This window comes from Electrophorus electricus, chromosome 14 (genome assembly GCF_041902795.1).
Source record: "Electrophorus electricus isolate QZ-2024a chromosome 14, ASM4190279v1, whole genome shotgun sequence".
NCBI lineage: Eukaryota > Metazoa > Chordata > Actinopteri > Gymnotiformes > Gymnotidae > Electrophorus > Electrophorus electricus.
Window position 1 is genome coordinate 4,966,853 of NC_137510.1, and position 22,597 is coordinate 4,989,449.

The window sequence follows — 22,597 nt, forward strand, 5'->3', positions numbered from 1 at the left end:
GATCAGAAGTAAAGAAAAGTTGTTTCCACTAGAGAAACACAGTCATGAAGGCCCCTAAAATGATCCTATTACAGGAAGGTCAGTAATCTAAAGCAGTCTGTCCTCAATGCAATCTGCCAATGAAATAAAGCACTTCTGAGCTCCTGAGCTCCTGCTCAAAGAGTCTCAAAATCAACAGTTAATAACTGAAAACAATTAACCTGACATGCAGTCTGAAACTATTTCACCTGCATGCAGAGAATAAAGCAAGTTTATTAAGAGTCTTGTCAGTTACATGAAAAAAATCCTGCTTAAAAGATCAAGAACTTATTTTTTTCTGTACTGAGGACTGGTAAAAAAACCTTCCCACTGTGAAAAATTCTTATGTAATCAGCAGGTCAGGCTGGAAAAAAGGGACAGTGTGATTCAGATGACTGGGAATCATATTAGCACAAAATATGGACCAGAAGCTCAAAATGCTCCTGAAGATATGCATGCAGTCAGTGTTACCGTGGTTTAGTTTACAACAGAGTCATCCGATGGGAGCTCAGATATCTTAGAATGCCACATCAGTAATCATATACTCATCACATACAGCAGGTAAAAGGAGCTGCAGCATTAAATGTAAAGACTGACTGTCTTCCAGTAGTTTGATTGAACTGGCTAGGCTGATTCATTTGCAGAATGTCCTGTTGGTGTCTTCTTAATTTGGACACATAGTTTATCCATGGCCCTCGAGGGATATCAGTGACTAGCTGGTGTGTAATCTTTAATGGGAAGTGAATGGGTTTTTTTGTCATCTGTTCAACGACCATGAACACAATAGAGGTAATAAAAGTGTACTGGCTCAGACCTGCATATGCAGAAGCGCTAGAGGATACTGAAATATATACTTTTAAACAAACCCCTTTATCATGTTTGGTAGTGATCTTTGTTCTTCAGTCATTTTTGAATGTCTGTCTGCAAAAATTAGTGTGTTCCTGGGTCACTGTAACCTGTGCATATTTTATTCTACAAAGATGTATTTAACAGCAGTCTCCATGAATCTTATTGTCATGATTTCCACTGTGATGCCTGGATCTGGAACATTTTTCAACAAAAATCTAATTTATCGCATGCACCCGCGAAAAATGCACCACCATGCACAAATACCACCGCATTGTTGCTGCCTATCTGTGCAAAATACCTATAAATCAGGACACTTACTCAGGAGTGAAGGCAAGTTTATAGACTTATTCACATGTGCCAGACAAATGACTATTCAAATGCACAAAAGGTCATAGTGAGGTACTGACCCAACAGTACATTCCAGCGGGCTTGGGAGTTTGATAAAGCACAGCAGACTTTCTGTGTGAACAGAATCCAAGACAGACAGATATAGCTGCTCCTCTCGCTCTGATTGGAGAGGTGGCCCTTCTACTCCAGAACTATTTCACAAGCTGCATAAATGTGCGTAGGTAGACACCCTTTGCCATCGGCGTTATATTCTGTAACCTTGGCTAGACACAGATCTTTACCTTTTCCCATTGCCTGTGTGCTGATGCAGACATTTCAGTGTACCTGCAAATGAGACTGTCACTTAACAAGTCTGTGGTAGAACTATGACACAGGAAACGAGAAGTGAATCCATGTTTACGACAGTAAGGTCAGAGGTAGGGGCAGGAGGTAAAGATTAAGATAGTCCATGTCACTGTGGGACAACAAAAATTAGTTCTGCCTGGAACTAAGACAAATTACAATAAATTAAGTACTGATTTAACCCTATAACTAAGGACACAATTTGTAAGGACCTCAGTCTACTGGTATTATGACCTGGCATGTTATTTTGGTGTTATGTATTTGGTGGCTAACTTTAGTAAAACAATTAAATTTGAGTTTAAATGTATGTACTATGGTTTTTGTATTTTTGTAAGTACATTATCACACATTATCTAAATGTTTATTGTTCTTCCTTGGTACAAATGAGTTCACAGAAGGAAGTCATTAACAGGCTTGCATCTCAGATGATGGATGCAAATTTCTCAAGAGTTTTTCTTAAGAGTTCTACTTTTGTCCATTTCTATAGGACAGTAGGTCATACAGTGTCAGAAACCGCATATACCTCAGCATGTGTTGAGGTTAGTTAGCAACCCACCTGGTCTAAGGCAAGAGCATGATCACCTTGGCATTCAATCTCAGCTGTTGTGTTCACTGGTCCAGCCTGCTGTTGTACTGTGGGGGGTGTCTGACCTTCAGGGCTACCTGTTATTTGCTGCAAGTACTGAAGAGCGGAAAGGGTTTGTTTGTTTATTTCTCCACACAGTGGCATCATTATGTAAAAAAATGGAACAAGAATAAGTTAATCATCAACACATAAATGTAATTTGTATTTGTCCAACATGGGTGATTGCCTACCTTTGCATAGTTCAGACCTTTAACAGAATGTGCTCCATGGAAGCAGGTTATAATTGTCAATGAAAGTTGGCGAAATAAACAAAAAAATCATGATGGTAAAGAAAGCATCCCTCAGTAAAAAAGATCAAATGTTATAGAAATGATATTTCCCCCAGTGTTTTCTGTTTCTTGCCTAAAATGTGCAGGATATATATAGCAAGCGCTAAACACAAGATCAGTAGAGGCTGGGATCTATCATATCAGGCAGGGCCTCAAATGCAGGCTGTGCAAAGATGCCCCTAAGACAATCCAGCACATAACAGCATGATGCAAGATGCCAGCAGGCAGAGCCTACATGGAGTGCCATAACCAAATGGTTGGCATAGTGTAGAGAAACATCTGTGCCGAGTACAGGCTGGAAGTTCCAAGGTCTAAGTGGGATATGCCTTCAAAGGTGGTGGGAAATTACCATGCTAAGATCCTGTAGGACTTCCAGATATAGACAGACAAGATGGTAATGGCTAACCTACCATACATAGTAGTGATGGACAAACAGCAGAGGGCTGTACTGGTAGACGTGGCAGTACTGAGTAACAGCAACATCAGGTAATGGAACTCGAGAAGCTTGAGAAATATCAAAGGCTGAAGGAAGAGATAGAAAAGATATGGAGGGTGAAGCTAACTGTGGTTCCATTGGTAATCAGAGCACTAGGGTCCCAGGAATAACATCCGAGACCTCAGTCCAGAAGAGTGCCGTCCTAGGAACAGCTAAGATACTCTATATATATTCCAATTCAAATTCCTTAAAACCTTTGGCTCTGTGTAATGGTTTATGAAAATTTCCCAACTTTAGCTAGGTACTTTAACACCATGGTTTCTTCAGGAGATGTACTAACATAAGGCACGTGGTAAACACTCTTCACCGTGGACTCCTCTGATCTACAGCCTGCCTGTTGCTGACAGGGTAGGGGCTGACCGCTCCCCCTGGTCAGCAAACATGCAAATGCTACGTCGCACATTCTTCAGCTTCCAGCGCGGAACTGTTTGACTAGCTGTGAATCACATCTTGGCCAGAGTTCTTCACCGACACACAGGTCATTTTAAGGATTAAAGCTAGCCATTACCCCTACCAAGTCTCCTGGTGTCAACAGCAGGTCCAGACTGCTCAAACACATGCACATACCAAATTAATGCCTGGGAAGTTTCATTAACAACTGCTCGGACCAGAAGCAAACAGGAAGTCTCATGCATAACATTTTAATCTGAATGAGGTGTGACCAAATGCATAAATTAGCAGTGCAGAAGGTGGAGTAACCAGAACCACTGCAGGGAGAGAGGGGGGGAATAAACTGGGACAGAACCAATGCAGGGAGACAGAGGGGTGTAAACTGGGACAGATCCACTGCAGGGGGAGACAGGAGAATAAACCACTACAGGAACACTGCAAGACTATGTGTGAGCATGTGTGCTGCATTCTCTAAAAGGCTTAGCTTCTTTTAAGATGACAATGATGATGATTAGTAGAATTGTTGTTGTTGTCATATAAAATATCTAATTAAATCAAGCCCCTGACTATAAACCACTAAATGCAGCTATTTTAACATGAACAAGATAGCATTTCCACATTGCAGAAATGCTTCATAGACCAGCATGTTCCAGAATGTCCCAGTATGTCCTCCGTCTTTTAGGAGATACTTGGATGCCAAATGGCAGCACTGTGAATATTTTAAAAATGAAAATAAATAATAATTAAAAAAAAGATAAATCAACGTACTGGCCATTTTATATGCTTAGCACTTTTAAAGCTAATGAATACTTTTAAAGCTAAATGGACAGCTCCAGGAAGCCTAAGTAGACTTTTTTTTAATGTTAGGATTGTTGATTTCACCTACTGTAAAGGGAATAAAGGTTTTGAAAAAAACTTACACTAGGTGGGGCGGTCACTTCACTCTCGGCCCCACAGGTGATTACGACATTCATAAGCAAGAGCTGCAAATGCCAAAGAGAACTTCAATTATATTTGCACTGATAAATTGAAGGCCATTATGTGATTATATTCATATTTATGTAAAGGGTGTTTTATGGTGTATCATCAGGAGTTAAAGATACAAAGTTACTATTGTCATATCACGCAAAAAATAAATAAATAAAATCAATATTTATATAGGCCATGGCTACTTTTTGTCTGTTTAACACGATTTCCACGTGTTTTCATGTGGCATCTCCTCACTCCTAAGCCCATTAGTTCCACAAGCTGTTTCCCTGTACACACTCCCGCTGATCCCACAACCAAATGAAATCGGTGGTGCAAATCCCAAACGCATCATTTTGGTTTTATATACTACACTGGACAATGAGTCTTATACAGGAGAGGAAAAACATTTACCAAACGTCCTGAATTAATATATGGTGCATTAACGTTATGTTTTATCCTAATTTATGCATACATTTCTAGCTCACAATATCATTCTGTTTCAATATAATTCAACAAAGGAGTGTTTCATAATTTTTACTGTAGAGCTATTTTTTGTACTTAAGGTTTTATAGTATATTGCGCCATCCCCAAATTTCAACATTAGTACTTAAAAAGTATAAAGAACACTTACGTATGATTTATGTACATAACTAATATTTTATCTTACAGGCTATCTGGCGTCTGCAGGATTCTCCAGATTCTTCGAGGGTCACGGTGCGTGGCAGTAAAACGTGACCTGGCATCCAATCGGAAACTCGGGATCCTAAAAGGTAGTTTCCTCGCGCTCTTCCCGTCACTTTTTTTTCTCGAGCGCAAACCACTATAAATTCTCTCCCCGAGCAGAATTCACCATATCTTCGCGTTACACGGCAAGAGAAAGATACAACGGTAGAGCTTCGAGTGAAATGCAAACGTCGACTGAATATGAAGACGTTTAACGACTTCTCTGTTGCTTTGTACATTTGCGCACAGGTAAATATTCTGTATAATCGCTGACGCCAAACACTGCCACAAAACTGAGTGTAATCGCATGCTTTTGTAAATGGGTTGGACTTGTTTTCTAAAACTTTGGTTTGTCCTCTCAGGTAACCTTATGCTCGCTGGTGTTGGCACAGTGCCCTGCTGCCTGCAGTTGCCCAGAGAAGCCGCCGACGTGCGGGGTGCGGCTTATCCTCGACGACTGCGCGTGTTGCGTCGTCTGCGCCAGGCAGAGAGGGGAGCTTTGCTCTGAGATGCATCCCTGCGATTTGCGAAAGGGTCTCAGTTGCGTTTACGCGGGAGGTGCGCACAAGAGGACGGGTGTGTGTCTGGGTACGTGTTGCTCTTAATAGTTTTGCCCAGGCTGTGCTCCAGTGTTTATGAATAACAGCGGGGCTTTGTGCGCACGACTGATTCACATAAGGGGAAACGTATATTTGTTGTTGTTGCGACATGTCAGAAATGATTTGTAGTAGAATCACTGAAAGTGGTTTATAATTAAGATAAAGGTAAAAGCCAGGTAGCTTAAAAATTAAGCCATGTGCTGGCTTTCTATATTGACTTAGCTGGCTACTATTTTGTGCCCATTATTTATTGGTTGGTTATCTTGGCAAGTAGCTAGTGATTTTACTTAGTTAACTTGCCTACTCATCGTGTTTCAGTTTTTATTCTGTATAATTTCAACGCTTGTAATTCTGCGTTAAAACAGCTGCTGTTGATAAATATAAATTATTCCGCACGTTTTGCAGATCAGTGTAATGTTGGGATATGAACATTGACCAAGGCTCTAATAAACATTTACCAGACTACTGTGCCGTCAGCTCACCTGCGCTCCGTGATAACCGAGTTGTACATTTCACTCTTCCGAGCAGTTCACGAAGGAGACTCCTGCACGCTGGGCGGCTCCGTCTACAAGAACGGGGAGAGCTTCTTTCCGAGCTGCAGCCACCGGTGCACATGCAGGGACGGGCAGGTCGGGTGCGTGCCCCGTTGCAATCTTGACGTGATGCTACCGGGACCCGACTGTCCTTTCCCACGCAAGGTCCAAGTGCCCGGCGAGTGCTGTGAGAAGTGGGTGTGTGAGTCTCAGAACGAGGCCAGCAACCTGGGGGGCTTTGCCTTGGCTGGTGGGTAACCTTGGCCACACACACACACACACACACACGCGCGCGCGCGCTCTCTCTCTCTCTCTGTCTATCTCTCTCTCTCTCGCTCTCTCTCTATATCATCTGGCGCTAATGCATTCCAAAGCATGGTGGGTGACAGCAAATAAATGTTCTTTTTCTGCATTTACTGTAGACTATTTCTGTCCCAGGCTGCATGATATGATATTGCAGGTATATTGCAATTGCAATTATATTGCTACATTTTGCAATTGGAATATATAAAAACCAATGGTGAACCATTGTTTACCATTGTGGAATGGTTAAAGACTACCCTGAATATTTCTCACCAAAATTATTCTTGGTCTTTGTGATTCCTCAAAGAAACACTGCTCATTTACATACTGCAACTTTCCACAATATTATCACAAATGCCATTATTGAAATAATGGTTAACAAACAATATATCATTCAGTTCTTGTGTCTGGTCTTTTGCATAAAATCAAAACAATAACGTTCATATATCAAATGTTGTTAAATGCTCACATTAGCAAACCTTCCTAACACATTGTTTCTGAATTGCAGCATACAGGCAGGAGGAGACAGTGGGTTTTGACCAATGGGATCCCAGCACAAGCTGCACTGAACAGACCACTGAGTGGGGAGCCTGCTCACGCACCTGTGGCATGGGTGTGTCCACTAGGGTGACCAATAAGAACACACGCTGCGAGATGGTGAAGCAGAGCAGGTTGTGCATGGTCCGACCCTGCGGCACCCCTGGGAGGCAGGGAAGCACACAGGTGGGCAAGCACCCGCGGGATCAGCACTAGCACCAAGTCAGCACACATCCTGCATCTTACAGTGGCTCTAAGTTTGACTGCCGCATGGCTGTAAGCTAGATTCATGAGAACATGGAAATAGCTCATATTAGATTAGCCAAATTAAACTTGAACTCAAACCATAAGTGTACCATTTTTTTAACTTTATTCATGATTAGACTTAGATTTCTTCTGGTCAAATGTGGATTAGGCTGGTGAAGTTTATGTAGACAGACAGGATGCTATAGTGTATCACTGACCGATGAAGGATGCATTTAGATTCACTGAAAGTCCTCATTAGTTTGTGATTTGGTAAACAAAGCTGAAGATTTGAAATGGTCAAATCTTTGTCAATAGTCCCACCCGGAAGAGTTACAAGGAAGCATAAAGCGAGTTAATCATGCTGTTTAAATCCAGTTAACCATACTTATGCTCAGAGCTGTGTGTTTATATAAGTGACACTATTGCCTCAAATGCAGTTTGGTAATGTCTGATAACTGTATGTTTTTTTTACTGCAGCGGGGGAGCAGGTGTATGAGGGCAGCCCGGAGCCCCGAGCCTTTCCACTTCACATTCCGGAACTGCACGAGTGTCCGAGCCCACCGGCCACGTTTCTGCAGCCAGTGCGCCGATGGCCGCTGTTGCACACCACATCTCACGCACACAGCTTACTTGGAGTTCCGCTGCATGGGTGGCAGGTCAATCAAGAGGCCTGTGATGTTTGTGGCCACGTGCGCCTGCCACCAGCACTGCCCGCAGGACGATGGCGTCCATGCCGCCGACCCCTCGCTCCGGCCTTGAGGGAGCACTCACTGGCATGCTACACAGATGTGTGGTTTAGATGATGGCACTTATTTGCGCGTGTGTGTGTGCGCGCGCAAGGAGCTGTAGACAGAGCCAAAGTGTATCTCTCTATCCATGTATCTATGTATAGGATGGCTTATACTGTATCTCAGATTGCAGAAACTCCACACACACATAAGGCTCCATTAGGGTGACATCCTTTGACTGTTCAAAGGACTGTGTACATTTTCAATGTATGGGTGGATTTTCAGTGTGGGTTTTCACTGGTTGCTGGAACTGGACAACGTGATTAACCCCTTACATACAGAAAATGAGTTCTGTGAATTGTCGGAACAAAACCTCATATTCACAACTCTTGAGGGAAATGGAAAAACTAGAGATGTACTGTGTGTACTATGCATTTCAGCATTATTACAGCCATTTACTTCTGTCCACTAACCCCTCCTCTTCAGCCCAATACTATGAACATAACCATTGACTAAGAAAAGGGAAAGTTCATTGAAGGTATGCACTCTTGCCTTGGGAATGTAGTTCCATGCGTCACTACTCCAGGTTAAGACCTACTTCCAATCATGCTGTGCAAATTCCTCTGGCACAGGGTTTGTATAAGGACGACCTCTCCCAGGCCCTGGGGTCAAATGGGAGATGGCGGAGCCTTATGACTGAGAATGGGTAGCGTGTCAAAGCTCACGGGCCACTCACACAGAGCTGTGAAATTTAACTGTATATTTTTGTCTTTCCTTTTGAATGAACAAAAGGGGTGTGTGCGTAGTAAGAGAGCCCCATCTCAGGTAAAGTAAATGCCATTAAGAATCCTGATGCAAAGATCCCATGAAATGTCTGTAAATATGTAATGAGTAGTTTGTTTGCGTATATCATACTAACCCGACAAACTGATAATCTGTGTAAATGGGAAATGTTTGTAATTTTACCCAACTTTTGCGATGGCTGTGATGACTTGTATTGTTTTTGAGATGTATTACTAAACGTGTATTTTTCTATTCTTGGGAATAGTTGCTGAGGAAGGGTCATACTCCAGTATGCTCATGAGGAAGAGTTAATCATACTCCAATATGCTCTGTAACGGCCCTCCCTTGACCTTGACAGATGATTATAAACATACATCGCATGCGACGTTGGCACTCACACATGAATGGTGAAGATGAACACACATATAACTATCACAAACAACATGAATGTTAACAACGGCAACATAAACAAAGACCAACAATGATGCACACACGAACAGGGGTTTAAATACATACAGACACACAACACTAAACTGCAGGTGTGTGCCATCAAGGAGAGCGTGGTCACAAAGAAGACTGAATTCCACTGCACGCGGCAGGCCGTACCACGTGACCAGTGGCAAGGGGAGCGTTCCGTGACCGTATCCCGTCCCAAGGGGCGCGGCTCCCGACGCATCCAACTCTGGGACAGTGACCCCCAGGCCGCCATGTGCACATACATAGACACAGCACGGCAATGCCTGGTGCCCACCCAACACAAGGTGGTCTCAGAACCGCCAGCAAGAGAGGTCTCTCCATATGAGGGGGAAAGGCAGAGTTCATGCCTCTCCCAGTATATATACACACACAAACAGATGTGCCTGTAGACACACACAAGGCACTGTAATGCAGCACCCGCTAGAAGCGCAGGCACTGGAGGCACGTCCTTGGCCTCACTGGACATACAGAAGTGCATGTCTGCCCTGGCTCCGAACGTGCTACTCCCCTTAACAGTCCTCCTTTTGCCAGCCACGTTAGGAGTGCCCCAGAGGCTCGTCACCTCCTGGGCTATGGGCAGACCCATCCAATACTCCTGGCGTGTCCACGGAAGAGGAAGAACTTGGGCTTTTTCCTCACAAGCCAGGGACATAGCCGACTCCACCATACCGCCTTCACCGCGGTCCCCGTGGAGCCCCTCGGCTCTCCTTGGTCCTGGCTCGGTAGTCAAAGGCTCCCCCCACCCAGAAATTCCAGGGAGTGTTCCACTCCTCGTCCGGAGTGGCCACAAACACCGGTCATGGTCCTCTCCATATCCAGGGATCCCTGCAGTAGCTTCGGTCCAGGAAGTCCGTTCGCTGTCGAGAGAGTAGGTGTCCTGTGATGCTTGGTCATTCTGTAGTGGCCCGAGTGGCACAGGAAGCACAGACTCATTTACAGCATTTAGCAGATGTTCTGATCCAGAGTGACTTACAAAAGTGCTTTGTCATTTACTCAGAATATATCCTAGTACAGTACAGCAGGTTAGAATCAAACATACCAATGAACTAGAATACAGGGATGAATGCTGATACCTAGAAGTGCAAAATACATAAGGTCTATCTTAAACAATAAGTGGTATAAACAATAAGTGCTAGAGTTTGTAAAACAACATAAATAGTACCCTACAATAAGTACTAAATTAGTCAGTCAGTCAATATGGGAGCAGTGTCAGTTGTCCTTTAAATATTCTGTAAATAGATGGGTCTTCAGTTTGTGTTTGGAGCCGCAAGTGGGGGTTCATTCCACTCCCTCAACGTTGACAGACGTTTATTAACAAACAACGTATATGACGTTGGCACTCACACAGAACATGAACAGTGAACACACATATAACTAGCACAAACACCATGAACGTTAACAACTGCAACATAAACAATGACCAACAATGATGCATACACCAATGGGTTTAAATACATACAGACACAAAACACTAAACCACATGCAGGTGTGTGCTATCAAGGAGGGCGTGGTTACAAAGAAGACAATGTGAACAGGACATATTATTCATAGGCAGCTGCCCTTGTCTCATTCAGTCCTCAGTTTAAAAAATAAGTCTAAAGAATCAAATTCTGAGGGATAAAATGGCATTTTGATTAAATGGATGAGTCCACCTCAAAATAAATGTGATGCTATTATAGAGCATTTAAAATCATATACTTACTGGGTTTGGATTCAGCTGTAAATTTAAAATGTATCAAGGCATTCTCTTCATTGATCCTTTTCAAACATTGTTTCAAACATTGTATGGTACATATGGACCTGTTGGAGCAGTGAAATAATGTCTTACATAGAATTCTACAACATTACCATTTTTGATAAAAAGTCATAATTCTTTGATAAACTGTTTATCTTAATTTAAGACAACTGGAATTTAATATCATGGATTAGAACTAACATCCAGTGACAATTATTTAATTTAATTCTGCAAATTATTTAAAAATAAAAGCACATGTTTAGGAAAATATGAAAACACAAAACATGATAATCCGTTTTTATTTGAAAGTTATTCTGGTATTCTGTTATTCTTATTATTTGTTAGATCCCAATCAGTTTGGCTACGAACCGGCACATTTAACAGAAACTGCCCTTATAGCATTGAGGTAGAAACTTCATGCTGCTATAGCTTCTGTGTGTTAAAAAAAAAAAAAAAACCTCTCTCTTCTGGTTCCCCATTTCATTGTTAGTCCATTCATGAGAGCCATCAGTCCCAACTACAGTCATTTGCACCGCAAGTGGCGAGCCCTGAACTCATGTACCACACCCCCTCCTTACGGAGTATGCGCTCAACCGAAAACATGAGTAAAAAACAAAAAGGAAAAAGGCTGATACATATGTACACATTATTTATCATACGTGAGCTTTACAGGTTTACTATTGTCTCGAGAGTGGCGATTCATTCCACTTTCCTTCTCTGCTCTTTCCATCTCCTCTTTTGAGTTTCATGCTATTACATTGTGTTTCCCTAGCAAACATCTCATTATTGTCATCTTCCTCCAGGATCCATACATAACTTCTGAGTCAAGTGATGATGAAACATCATACAGCAGATCACCCCCTGCTATTTTAACTTGTCTACCAAACATGTCAGCGAGTTTACGGAGGCAGTAGTAGGGTTTATTGGGAAACTGGTGGACGATACAGTTCCACCATCAAGAAGTTTCCCAACCAGAAGCTCTGGGTGGACAAAACCATCCGCGAGGCTCTGAACTCTCTCACTGCTGCCTACAACGCGGGGATAATCAGCGGGAACATGGACGAGTACAAGTCTGCGGCATATGGAGTGCGCAGGGCGGTGAGGAAAGTGAAGCGGCGCTACGGGAGGAAACTAGAGTCACAGTTCCAGCAGAGTGGCTCTAGATCCCTGTGGTAGGGACGACGGACTACAGGAGCCCACCCTCCGGACTAACGAGTGCGGCTGAGTCTCTGGCGAACGAGCTAAACACGTTCTTTGCGCGCTTCGAGGCTACATCTTGCAGCGCTAATGCTAACAGCGCTTGCGCTAACAACGCTAACGGTGCTATCGGCGCAGCAAACGGCGCATGCGCAGAGCCCACCATAGAACATCACTGAGGGTGACATGAGGAGAGCGTTTAAAAGAGTGAATACCAGGAAGCCGGCGGGACCAGACGGTATCTGCGGGAGAGTCCTCAAAGCCCACGCAGACCAGCTAGCCGCGGTATTCACCGACATCTTCAATCTCTCCCTGAAGCTCGGTATCGTCCCATTCAGCTTCAAGCGATCCACCATCGTCCCCGTCCCAAAGAAACCTCGACCCTCCGGCCTCAATGACTACCGCCCTGTTGCCCTCACATCAGTCGTGATGAAGTGCTTTGAAAAGTTAGTCAGAGACTTCATCACCTCTTCACTGCCAGCCTCCATGGACCCACTGCAGTGTGCATACCGCCACAACCGCTCCACAGACGACGCAATTGCACAACTGCTCCACCTGGACAAAGGAAGGCGTAATTATGTTAAAATGCTGTTTGTCGACTCCAGTTCAGCATTTAACACTATCATCCAGCATTCAGCAGAGTGCATCACTCATACGGAACTTCCTGACCTGCAGACCATCTATTACAAGATGATATCGAGACCAAGGCCAGGAGGATTGTGAAGGACCATCCCAACAATAGGCTCTTCTCTCTGTTGAGGTCAGGGAAGTGCTTTCACTCCCCGAAGACCAAAACAGAGAGACTGGAGAGGAGCTTCTTCCCACAGGCCATTCGGGCCCTGAATCAAGTTCAAGTTCGGTTTATTTGTCACATACATAGTCATACACAGTACAACACGCAGTGAAATGGTGGAGAGTGCTCTGCCCAAACTGAGGAAGAGAACCAGGGGTGCATAGAGAAAAAAAATATATATACAGATAAATATATATTCTATGTATGTACAAAAATATATTAACAATGTATGTACAATATATGTATATTATGATTATATACACAATGTACAATGTATATGGTTGAGTATATATGTACACAATCTACAGAATGTACAGATCCATTGTATAGTACCATATCTACAGTTGTTGTAACAGGTTAATTGAGTATAAATCTAAATCTATATATACAGATGTACAGATATACAGTCATGTTACGTGGTGGTACAGATATACAGATATACAGTCATGTTACATAACAGTCATGTTACGTGGTGGTGGTGGTGGTCCCCACAGTTTATCAGTTTCCCTGATTCAGGGCCCGAATGGCCTGTGGGAAGAAGCTCCTCTTCAGCCTCTCTGTCTTGGCCTTCAGGGAGCGGAAGCGCCTCCCTGACCTCAACAGAGAGAACAGTCTATTGTTGGGATGGGTGGGGTCCTTCACAATTTTCCTGGCCTTGGTTTGGCACCGCTTGTAGTAGGTGGTCTGCAGGTCAGGAAGTTCCGAGTGAGTGATGCGCTCTGCTGAACGCACTACCCTTTGGAGTGCTTGTCTGTCCTGCTTGGTGCTATTTCAGGGCGACTGATAAATTGTGGGGACCACCACCACCATGTGACTGTAACTCTGTAAACTGGAATTGTACATTGTGTACATACACATACATCCATATGTACATTGTGTATATATACATATTATATACTGTACATACATTGTTAGATTTTTTTGTATATATATATATATATATATATATACACACACACACACACACACACACACATTTCCTTATGCACCCGTTTCTTTCCTCAGTTTGGACAGAGCATTCACAAAACCATTTCACTGCGAGTTATACCGTGTATGACTATGTAAGTGACAAATAAACCTAACTTGAAATTAAACAACATTCACCCCCAAACAATTACTTTCCTTTATGTCCACAATTTTCCTCTTTACTAAAAACATGTATTACAGAACTACGTCTAGGCACACCAACACACTTATATGCTGTAAAACTAAGTCTCTAGTTTGCCATTCAACTTTATCCCCCCTTATTCCCAATCTTTATGTTCCTGAAGTTGTTTATCATTACCGCTACTATTTTCTTCACCGTCACAGCTTTCTGCTTAGGCAATTCCCAACAATTTCCTGGGCTCAATTATTTAATTCTGTCTACCGTTGGTGATGTAGCTAGTCTTCTTTCCCATACACTGAGGTCCACTGAAGTCTACCCAGGATCCTTTGCCCTGTACACAAGTCAATCTGAAAGGACACAGAATCTCTATACTCCCCTTATGTTTTATGTTATTAATATATCCCTTCCCTGCTTAAGCTTTCCTAAATAGCACAACAAACATGACTGTGGTTGCTGTACTTTCTAGTGTTATTGTATTATACATCCAGTGTCCCATGAAATGCATATACAGAAACGATCTGTGTGGGTGTACTAGTTCATGTTCCCAACTCCTCGCTTAGACCAGAGCCTACAGGTGGGCCCATAACCCACCTTTTCTGCAAACTTTATCGTACATGAAAGTTTGACTGCATCACCCTTAAGTAAAATGTCAGTGTAACCCTTTCTCTTTCTTTCGGAGGCCCTGCATTGTGTTAGATGGAATAAAGGCCACCAGGGAACGCAGAATTGTGCTGCAACAGCTGGTGGCGCTGTTGCTATTGGTCAACTTCTCTCTCTGGCTTGCGACAGTTAACGGTTGCTTCCAGAAATAAATCAGGAATCAAAACAGCTCCATTTCTTAGTGTCGCTGATCAAAGTTACAGGCAGTATTATCCCCTTCATGTACCAATTTACTTGCACTAGACAGCGCACATCAAACTAAAATTCACCAAAAAAGGGACAAATTCCAACCATTATACAAATTTTCCCCAAATTACAAAAACAGCCCTTTTGAGGGAGTGAATCCAGTACATGAACGCAGCCGATACCTCAAAACCCATAGGCAGCTTAGCTAGTTAAATTAGCGACTTGGTTAAGGGATCACAACAACAGACAAAAGAATTATTTCCCACCAAACAAATGACATATCTAATCTGTGCAAGACATTGCTGGATGTTAATGTTGTCTAATAATTCATGCGAATCCTTCACAACGTCAAAGTCAGCACGACTCTCCTTCAGAAAATAAAACTAAATGAAACCACAGAAGCAATGTGCGAAACAAATCATGCGCCACCCAGTGGCTCCAACTGGGAACACTACCAAAACCCAGTCTCAAATAAGCACCTTTATTTTACTACCATGTATTGTTGCCCCTTGCCTACATGTAGTCGACCATGAAGGAGTTTCCTGTTACAATGAGCTTTGGCAAGCCAAATCCGTTTGTTCACAAACTTTGCTTTGTAGCAATCACAAAATACAGGTTTCTCAGTAGGAGCTAACCAGTTCCTAATGGACATTCTCATTTTGAATAATGAAAGCAGATCAAAGGCAATAGTCAGACATTGGAATCATGAGTAGATCTTTATTTTTCCCTGAATGTTACTTCCAAGCATGAGTCACTAATTGCAGAGGTCTGTCTGACAGCATACAACATTGACCAGAGGAAGGCCCTGAAGCAGAAGGCAGTCAGACATTTTGATGCATTTCTTGTAGACAACTATGGAGACAAAACCAGACAAAGAACAGTGTCACAGCACAGCACCCTCCTCCTCATGTCTGTGTGGTGTGGGTGCCAACACTATGCTCAATATGTTCCAGATTTGACAAACTTGGTTAAGTAATTCAATGAGAAGCTGGATGAGACTTACGTATGTTGGCCAGATTAAAAGTGACACAGGTATCTTTAGCAGATCCACATGTTTCAATGGTGTCTGGACATTTGCCACCAGGGATCAAGGGTACACAGTGGTTACATTGTAGGGCAGAACCTGCAAGTCAGGTAATGGGGAGCAATAAGGAGCAATCAATGTTGTATACAATACTAATCATGTGAAACAGGTATTCCCTAAAAGCTGAATTGGACCACTCACCACCCATCACCAGCAGGGCAAGAGCCAGCACCACAAACATGGTCCTCATTATTCTGCAGCACAACAATAAAATCAGTAAGAAGAAAACTCTCCTGCTTTCTTTTAGGGCAAGCCTGTAAAAGAAAACACATACATCTTTACCTGGAATGTTATGTAGTCAGGAAGCAATGTAGACTTTGCCCTTCAAGTTTTAACAACGCACCTGTTCACACTGCCTCTAAGTCCTCTTTAAAACAGTCTTCCTGTCATGGGACGGCCCCCTCCTCCTACACTCCTCCCTGTGTTTTTTGATCACCACGCCCCTACATTGTTAATTGGTCGTGTCACACCTGCCGTTCGTTATTGTCCTTGTTAGTGTGAGTGTGCCTGTTTGCTTGGTATTCCTGATTTTCACACAGACCACCACAACATCGGTCATTGCAGTCGACCCCCTCCACCTCTCAGACCATCACTTTGTGTTCTCTCTCTCTTCTCTTTCCAGCCATACCTCCCCAACTTGTTCCTCCTCCTTCTGTCGCAATCTGCACTCCATCACTCCCTCTTCCCTTATTTCTACTATTTTTTTCATCCTTCCTCACCATGACTCTCTCTCTCTCTCTCTCTGGATACAGTTCAAATACTGTCATTTCTACACTCTCCTCATCAATGAATCTTCTGTGACTTCTCTCTTCTCGACCTGCAAGATCTTCCCCACCTGCCCCCTGGCTAACAGAAACACTCCGATGCCACAGGAGAGCGCTAAGGACTGTAGAGGGGCGGTGGAGGAAAAGTCCTAAAATCAGACCTCATCTTATACCAGTCTCTTCTTTCCAAGTTCTCACTAGAAGTAACATATGCAAAGTCATCCTAGTACAGACAAAAATTTGAACCATCAGCATCTGATCCACGCAAGCTTTTCACTATTTTTCTTCTTTCCTTATACCTCCCGCACCTCCTCCTTCCTCATCTCTTAATCCTGAGGATTTCATCAGATTCTTTGAGGAGAAGGTTGCAGCAATCCGCCGGTCCTTTTCCTCTGTTCCTGAGCAGTCTTCATTCCCCTACATCCAGTGCTCTGACTTCTTTTTCTCCTCTCTCCTCAGTCCAAATTCATCAACTCCTGACTTTCAGAAATCCGACTCCATGTTCTCTGGATCCCGTTCCCTCCCTTATGTTCCAGACAATCTCAAGAGATTTGCTTCCTTTCATCTCTTTCATCATCAACAACTCTTCGCAATCAGTCTGGCTACGAACCGGCACATTTAACAGAAACTGCCTTCATAGCATTGAGGTAGAAACTTCATGCTGCTAAAGCAGTCAAACTGTAATATGTCTTGATTTTTCTGGACCTTTCGGAGGCCTTTGACACACATTCTCCTCTCTGTTCTCTCCAGCCTTGGTGTGACTGGCTCTGCATGGAAATGGTTTCAGTCCTATCTGGAGGGACGGTCCTATCAGGTAACATGGAGAAGATCCACATTCAAACCATGTAGACTCTCCACTGGTGTTTCCACAGGGCTCAGTATTAGCCCCTTTTCTATTCTCTTTGTTTACTCCTTCTGTAGCTGATGCATTATCTTCTCATGGCCTCTCCTACCACTGCTATGCCGATGACACCCAATGATTTCTTTCTTTTCCACCCTCCAACATGCACGTCTCCAGATGTATCTGAATTAATATCTTATCATTGCATGAATAGTGCACTCAGAGTGATATTGTTCTATGGATTCATTGACTTTATGCATTCAATCACTAGTTGGCTTTTCAATTTGTTTTTGGGGAGAGGCTCATCTTTTCAACCAAGTATTTCTGCTTGAACATCAAATTAAATATCACTGGAAAGCCAGCTTTCAATAGTCAGTGGCCAAAGAAGCCTCTTGATTCAGTCCATTTTTAATGTCCAGTTTTGCAGATTATTATTCACCCTTGTTTCTCATTTCACACTACATATATAAACCCCACAGGAGCCCACGTTCAGTGCTTCACATTGATGGTGTGAGACACTTTTTTGCTGATGCCTTCACTCTGCTGTGTGATTCTAGCGCTTTTCTTCATTTTTTTTTTAAATTAAAAGTTATTTCCCTCTTACAATTCACTCATGCTTCTCCAATGTCACATTTAATATATGGTAAGGGGAAGTTTTCAGAAGTTCTTAACATATTTTTGTTGTAATTAAATTAAATGTATCAGTTATATAGATTAACATTTTTACAAATATATTTTATTAACGCATTTGTTTTTAGTATAAAATGTGTTTGTAATTCGTTTAAAAATTTCAAAAATATCAATGTGTTTTCGTCCACCTTTGGTTAATAAAATTTAGAGCATGTAATGAACTTCTGAAGCTTAAGAAAACTAAAGAGAAAGCATAGATTTTCTCAATCTACGAAAGGATACGTCTTATACTGACCTCTTTTCCAATTCCAGCCAATATTTCTATTGGTTCAGAATAATGGCATTACCAAAGAGATGTCGGTGTGCCGTCCGGATGACGGTACAAATTCGACTGTATTGCTCTTCGGATTCTCTGTTTGTTTGCAGTAGTGTAATATCTTCAAATGTTTTTCAGCATGAGGGTGTGAATGTAGACATCAGTCTACTGTCTAACTACACAAGAAGGAAGAAAGATGAGAGAGAGGGGAGAGTGTTGCCACTTCATGACTTTTGGGCATACCTTCACAGAGGCACGTTGTGCACACGGCACGATGGCACAGAAAACAGTCACAGAGAAAAAACTACAGAAGCATTTAACACAATTCTTAGGTTTAAATATATTCAAGGTAATATAAAACAGGATAGGAAACAAACTGAAATGAAACAATCATATAAGATATAAATTCCTTCAACACCAAGCCCTAATTTACTAGTACCTTAGAGTACTATAGTTTACTTAAATGCTAACTAATGCAACCTGTGTCTCCACCAAAGGCACAGAACAGACATATTTGAATTAAATTAAATAATAATTCACTTCAGCTACAGTGTTCCTTCTTCAGATGCTGTATAGAACTTCTGTAAAAGTGGGCTTGTTATTGAAGATGTCTGATTTACGTTTATGGCATTTAGCTGATGTTTTTATCTAAGAAACCTTACAATTCTGAATGAACACAACTTGAATAAGTGAAAATTAAAGGGCCTATTTAGGGGCCCAACAGTGACAACGGTCATACTTGAACTGCCAACCTTCTAATTACTAGTCAAGTACTGTAACCACTGAGCTACCAATGCCCCCTTGTGATGGCTAATGAAATACATAACAAATGAACTTAACTGAATTGGTTTATTTTACAAATATAGTTTTTTGACATACCCCATATCAAATTAGCATTCACTGCTTGATGACACCAGAAAGTCAGGTTCCAATTTGTTGCAAGACAGTGGACAAACCCCCTCTGAATGTTTAACAATGGCATATCATCTGTTGGGTTCTGTCACTGATGGAATTCGGAAGCATTTTCACCTTAACACACAGATAAGTATCAAATCAAATGCTGATGTCTCTGAAGTGAGTTTTTGGTCCACTGCATGTAGCATTTGCAGTAGTTTGATGAGCCATCTTAAGGTGTTTTTCACTAAGCCTCTTTCCGAGTACAGTGGTTCAGGAGACGAACAGCTTGTATATGGTCTAATTGCATCTGTGCTCAAAAATCCCATCATGAATATACAGTCTTCAGATCCTTCATTAATGCGTTTAGAGACAAACATATCCTGTTCCACCATATCATCCAGAAGATCCTTCTCAAGAGCCAGTTTTTCAGACTGGAGGTTGTTTCACTTTCTGGAACTTCTATTCAGTCACCTGAATTGAAGGATTCAGGTCTTCAGAGACATTGGACAAGAATAAAAGTAGATGGAACTAACATTAGTGACAGGGTTTCAACGGACCACCTTAGTAGAGTGCATGATGGCTACGCTGGATATAGAGGGCCCAGGCCATATAAACTCTACTGAGAATTTATTTGCAGCAGCAAAGAGACTGGGTGACCTTTTCTCAAAGGGAGCCACTCACAGGTTCACCTGTGAATTTGGAAAAATGGTAACTCTTGTACTGGACCACAGAATGACCCACTTGAGAAGCAGCTCACATTCTGGTCTCGTGACAAGTATAGAACAGGTCAATCTGAAAGGACACAGAATCTCTGTACTCCCCTTATGTTTTATGTTATTAATATATCCCTTCCCTGCTTAAGCTTTCCTAAATAGCACAACAAACATGACTGTGGTTGCTGTACTTTCTAGTGTTATTGTATTATACATCCAGTGTCCCATGAAATGCATATACAGAAACGATCTGTGTGGGTGTACTAGTTCATGTTCCCAACTCCTCGCTTAGACCAGAGCCTACAGGTGGGCCCATAACCCACCTTTTCTGCAAACTTTATCGTACATGAAAGTTTGACTGCATCACCCTTAAGTAAAATGTCAGTGTAACCCTTTCTCTTTCTTTCGGAGGCCCTGCATTGTGTTAGATGGAATAAAGGCCACCAGGGAACGCAGAATTGTGCTGCAACAGCTGGTGGCGCTGTTGCTATTGGTCAACTTCTCTCTCTGGCTTGCGACAGTTAACGGTTGCTTCCAGAAATAAATCAGGAATCAAAACAGCTCCATTTCTTAGTGTCGCTGATCAAAGTTATAGGCAGTATTATCCCCTTCATGTACCAATTTACTTGCACTAGACAGCGCACATCAAACTAAAATTCACCAAAAAAGGGACAAATTCCAACCATTATACAAATTTTCCCCAAATTACAAAAACAGCCCTTTTGAGGGAGTGAATCCAGTACATGAACGCAGCCGATACCTCAAAACCCATAGGCAGCTTAGCTAGTTAAATTAGCAACTTGGTTAAGGGATCACAACAACAGACAAAAGAATTATTTCCCACCAAACAAATGACATATCTAATCTGTGCAAGACATTGCTGGATGTTAATGTTGTCTAATAATTCATGCGAATCCTTCACAACGTCAAAGTCAGCACGACTCTCCTTCAGAAAATAAAACTAAATGAAACCACAGAAGCAATGTGCGAAACAAATCATGCGCCACCCAGTGGCTCCAACTGGGAACACTACCAAAACCCAGTCTCAAATAAGCACCTTTATTTTACTACCATGTATTGTTGCCCCTTGCCTACATGTAGTCGACCATGAAGGAGTTTCCTGTTACAATGAGCTTTGGCAAGCCAAATCCGTTTGTTCACAAACTGAGCTAACCAGTTCCTAATGGACATTCTCATTTTGAATAATGAAAGCAGGTCAAAGGCAATAGTCAGACATTGGAATCATGAGTAGATCTTTATTTTTCCCTGAATGTTACTTCCAAGCATGAGTCACTAATTGCAGAGGTCTGTCTGACAGCATACAACATTGACCAGAGGAAGGCCCTGAAGCAGAAGGCAGTCAGACATTTTGATGCATTTCTTGTAGACAACTATGGAGACAAAACCAGACAAAGAACAGTGTCACAGCACAGCACCCTCCTCCTCATGTCTGTGTGGTGTGGGTGCCAACACTAGGCTCAATATGTTCCAGATTTGACAAACTTGGTTAAGTAATTCAATGAGAAGCTGGATGAGACTTACGTATGTTGGCCAGATTAAAAGTGACACAGGTATCTTTAACAGATCCACATGTTTCAATGGTGTCTGGACATTTGCCACCAGGGATCAAGGGTACACAGTTGTTACATTGTAGGGCAGAACCTGCAAGTCAGGTAATGGGGAGCAATAAGGAGCAATCAATGTTGTATACAATACTAATCATGTGAAACAGGTATTCCCTAAAAGCTGAATTGGACCACTCACCACCCATCACCAGCAGGGCAAGAGCCAGCACCACAAACATGGTCCTCATTATTCTGCAGCACAACAATAAAATCAGTAAGAAGAAAACTCTCCTGCTTTCTTTTAGGGCAAGCCTGTAAAAAAAACCACATACATCTTTACCTGGAACGTTATGTAGTCAGGAAGCAATGTAGACTTTGCCCTTCAAGTTTTAACAACGCACCTGTTCACACTGCCTCTAAGTCCTCTTTAAAACAGTCTTCCTGTCATGGGACGGCCCCCTCCTCCTACACTCCTCCCTGTGTTTTTTGATCACCACGCCCCTACATTGTTAATTGGTCGTGTCACACCTGCCGTTCGTTATTGTCCTTGTTAGTGTGTGTGTGCCTGTTTGCTTTTTATTCTATTATTTTTATTCTTTGTTACATCCCTGTGTTTAACACACTTCAAAGTGTTTCCTGTGTTTGTGCCACTCAATTGTGTTGAATAGTTTATTGTGTTTTGTCAGCTAGTTTTGTATCATTCTTTGTGTGGGGCAGTGGTAGCTTAGTGGTTCAGGTATTTGACTAGTAATCAGAAGGTTGCCAATGTTGGGCCCCTGAGCAAAGCCCTTAACCTCAATTGCTCAAAGCTGTACTCAGACATAAATGTTAGTTGCTTTGGAAACATTTGTC

General features: G+C 42.3%; 1 protein-coding gene and 2 long non-coding RNA genes across 4 annotated transcripts; 1 reads left to right on the plus strand and 2 right to left on the minus strand.

Moving 5' to 3' along the window:
* Positions 1-2,119: 2,119 nt before the first annotated feature.
* LOC113587074 (uncharacterized) lies at positions 2,120-6,266 on the minus strand. 2 transcript variants are annotated; one of them, XR_014116966.1, is made up of 3 exons: positions 6,132-6,266; positions 4,279-4,341; positions 2,120-2,239 (listed from the first exon to the last, which is right to left on the minus strand). It is a non-coding gene; the product is annotated as an uncharacterized LOC113587074 (long non-coding RNA). The 2 variants fall into 2 exon arrangements; XR_003411694.3 differs by lacking the exon at positions 6,132-6,266 and adding an exon at positions 4,959-5,099.
* On the plus strand, positions 5,171-9,031 carry LOC113587072 (CCN family member 3-like). Its single transcript, XM_027025575.3, has 5 exons — positions 5,171-5,299; positions 5,413-5,638; positions 6,178-6,432; positions 6,994-7,208; positions 7,746-9,031. Exons 1-5 carry the CDS (start codon positions 5,252-5,254, stop codon positions 8,025-8,027), a joined length of 1,026 nt encoding a protein of 341 aa, XP_026881376.3. The 5' UTR covers positions 5,171-5,251; the 3' UTR covers positions 8,028-9,031.
* Positions 9,032-21,416: 12,385 nt separating this feature from the next.
* On the minus strand, positions 21,417-22,138 carry LOC145651185 (uncharacterized). Its single transcript, XR_014116963.1, has 4 exons — positions 22,086-22,138; positions 21,945-21,997; positions 21,723-21,842; positions 21,417-21,571 (listed from the first exon to the last, which is right to left on the minus strand). It is a non-coding gene; the product is annotated as an uncharacterized LOC145651185 (long non-coding RNA).
* Between the last annotated feature and the right edge of the window lie 459 nt (positions 22,139-22,597).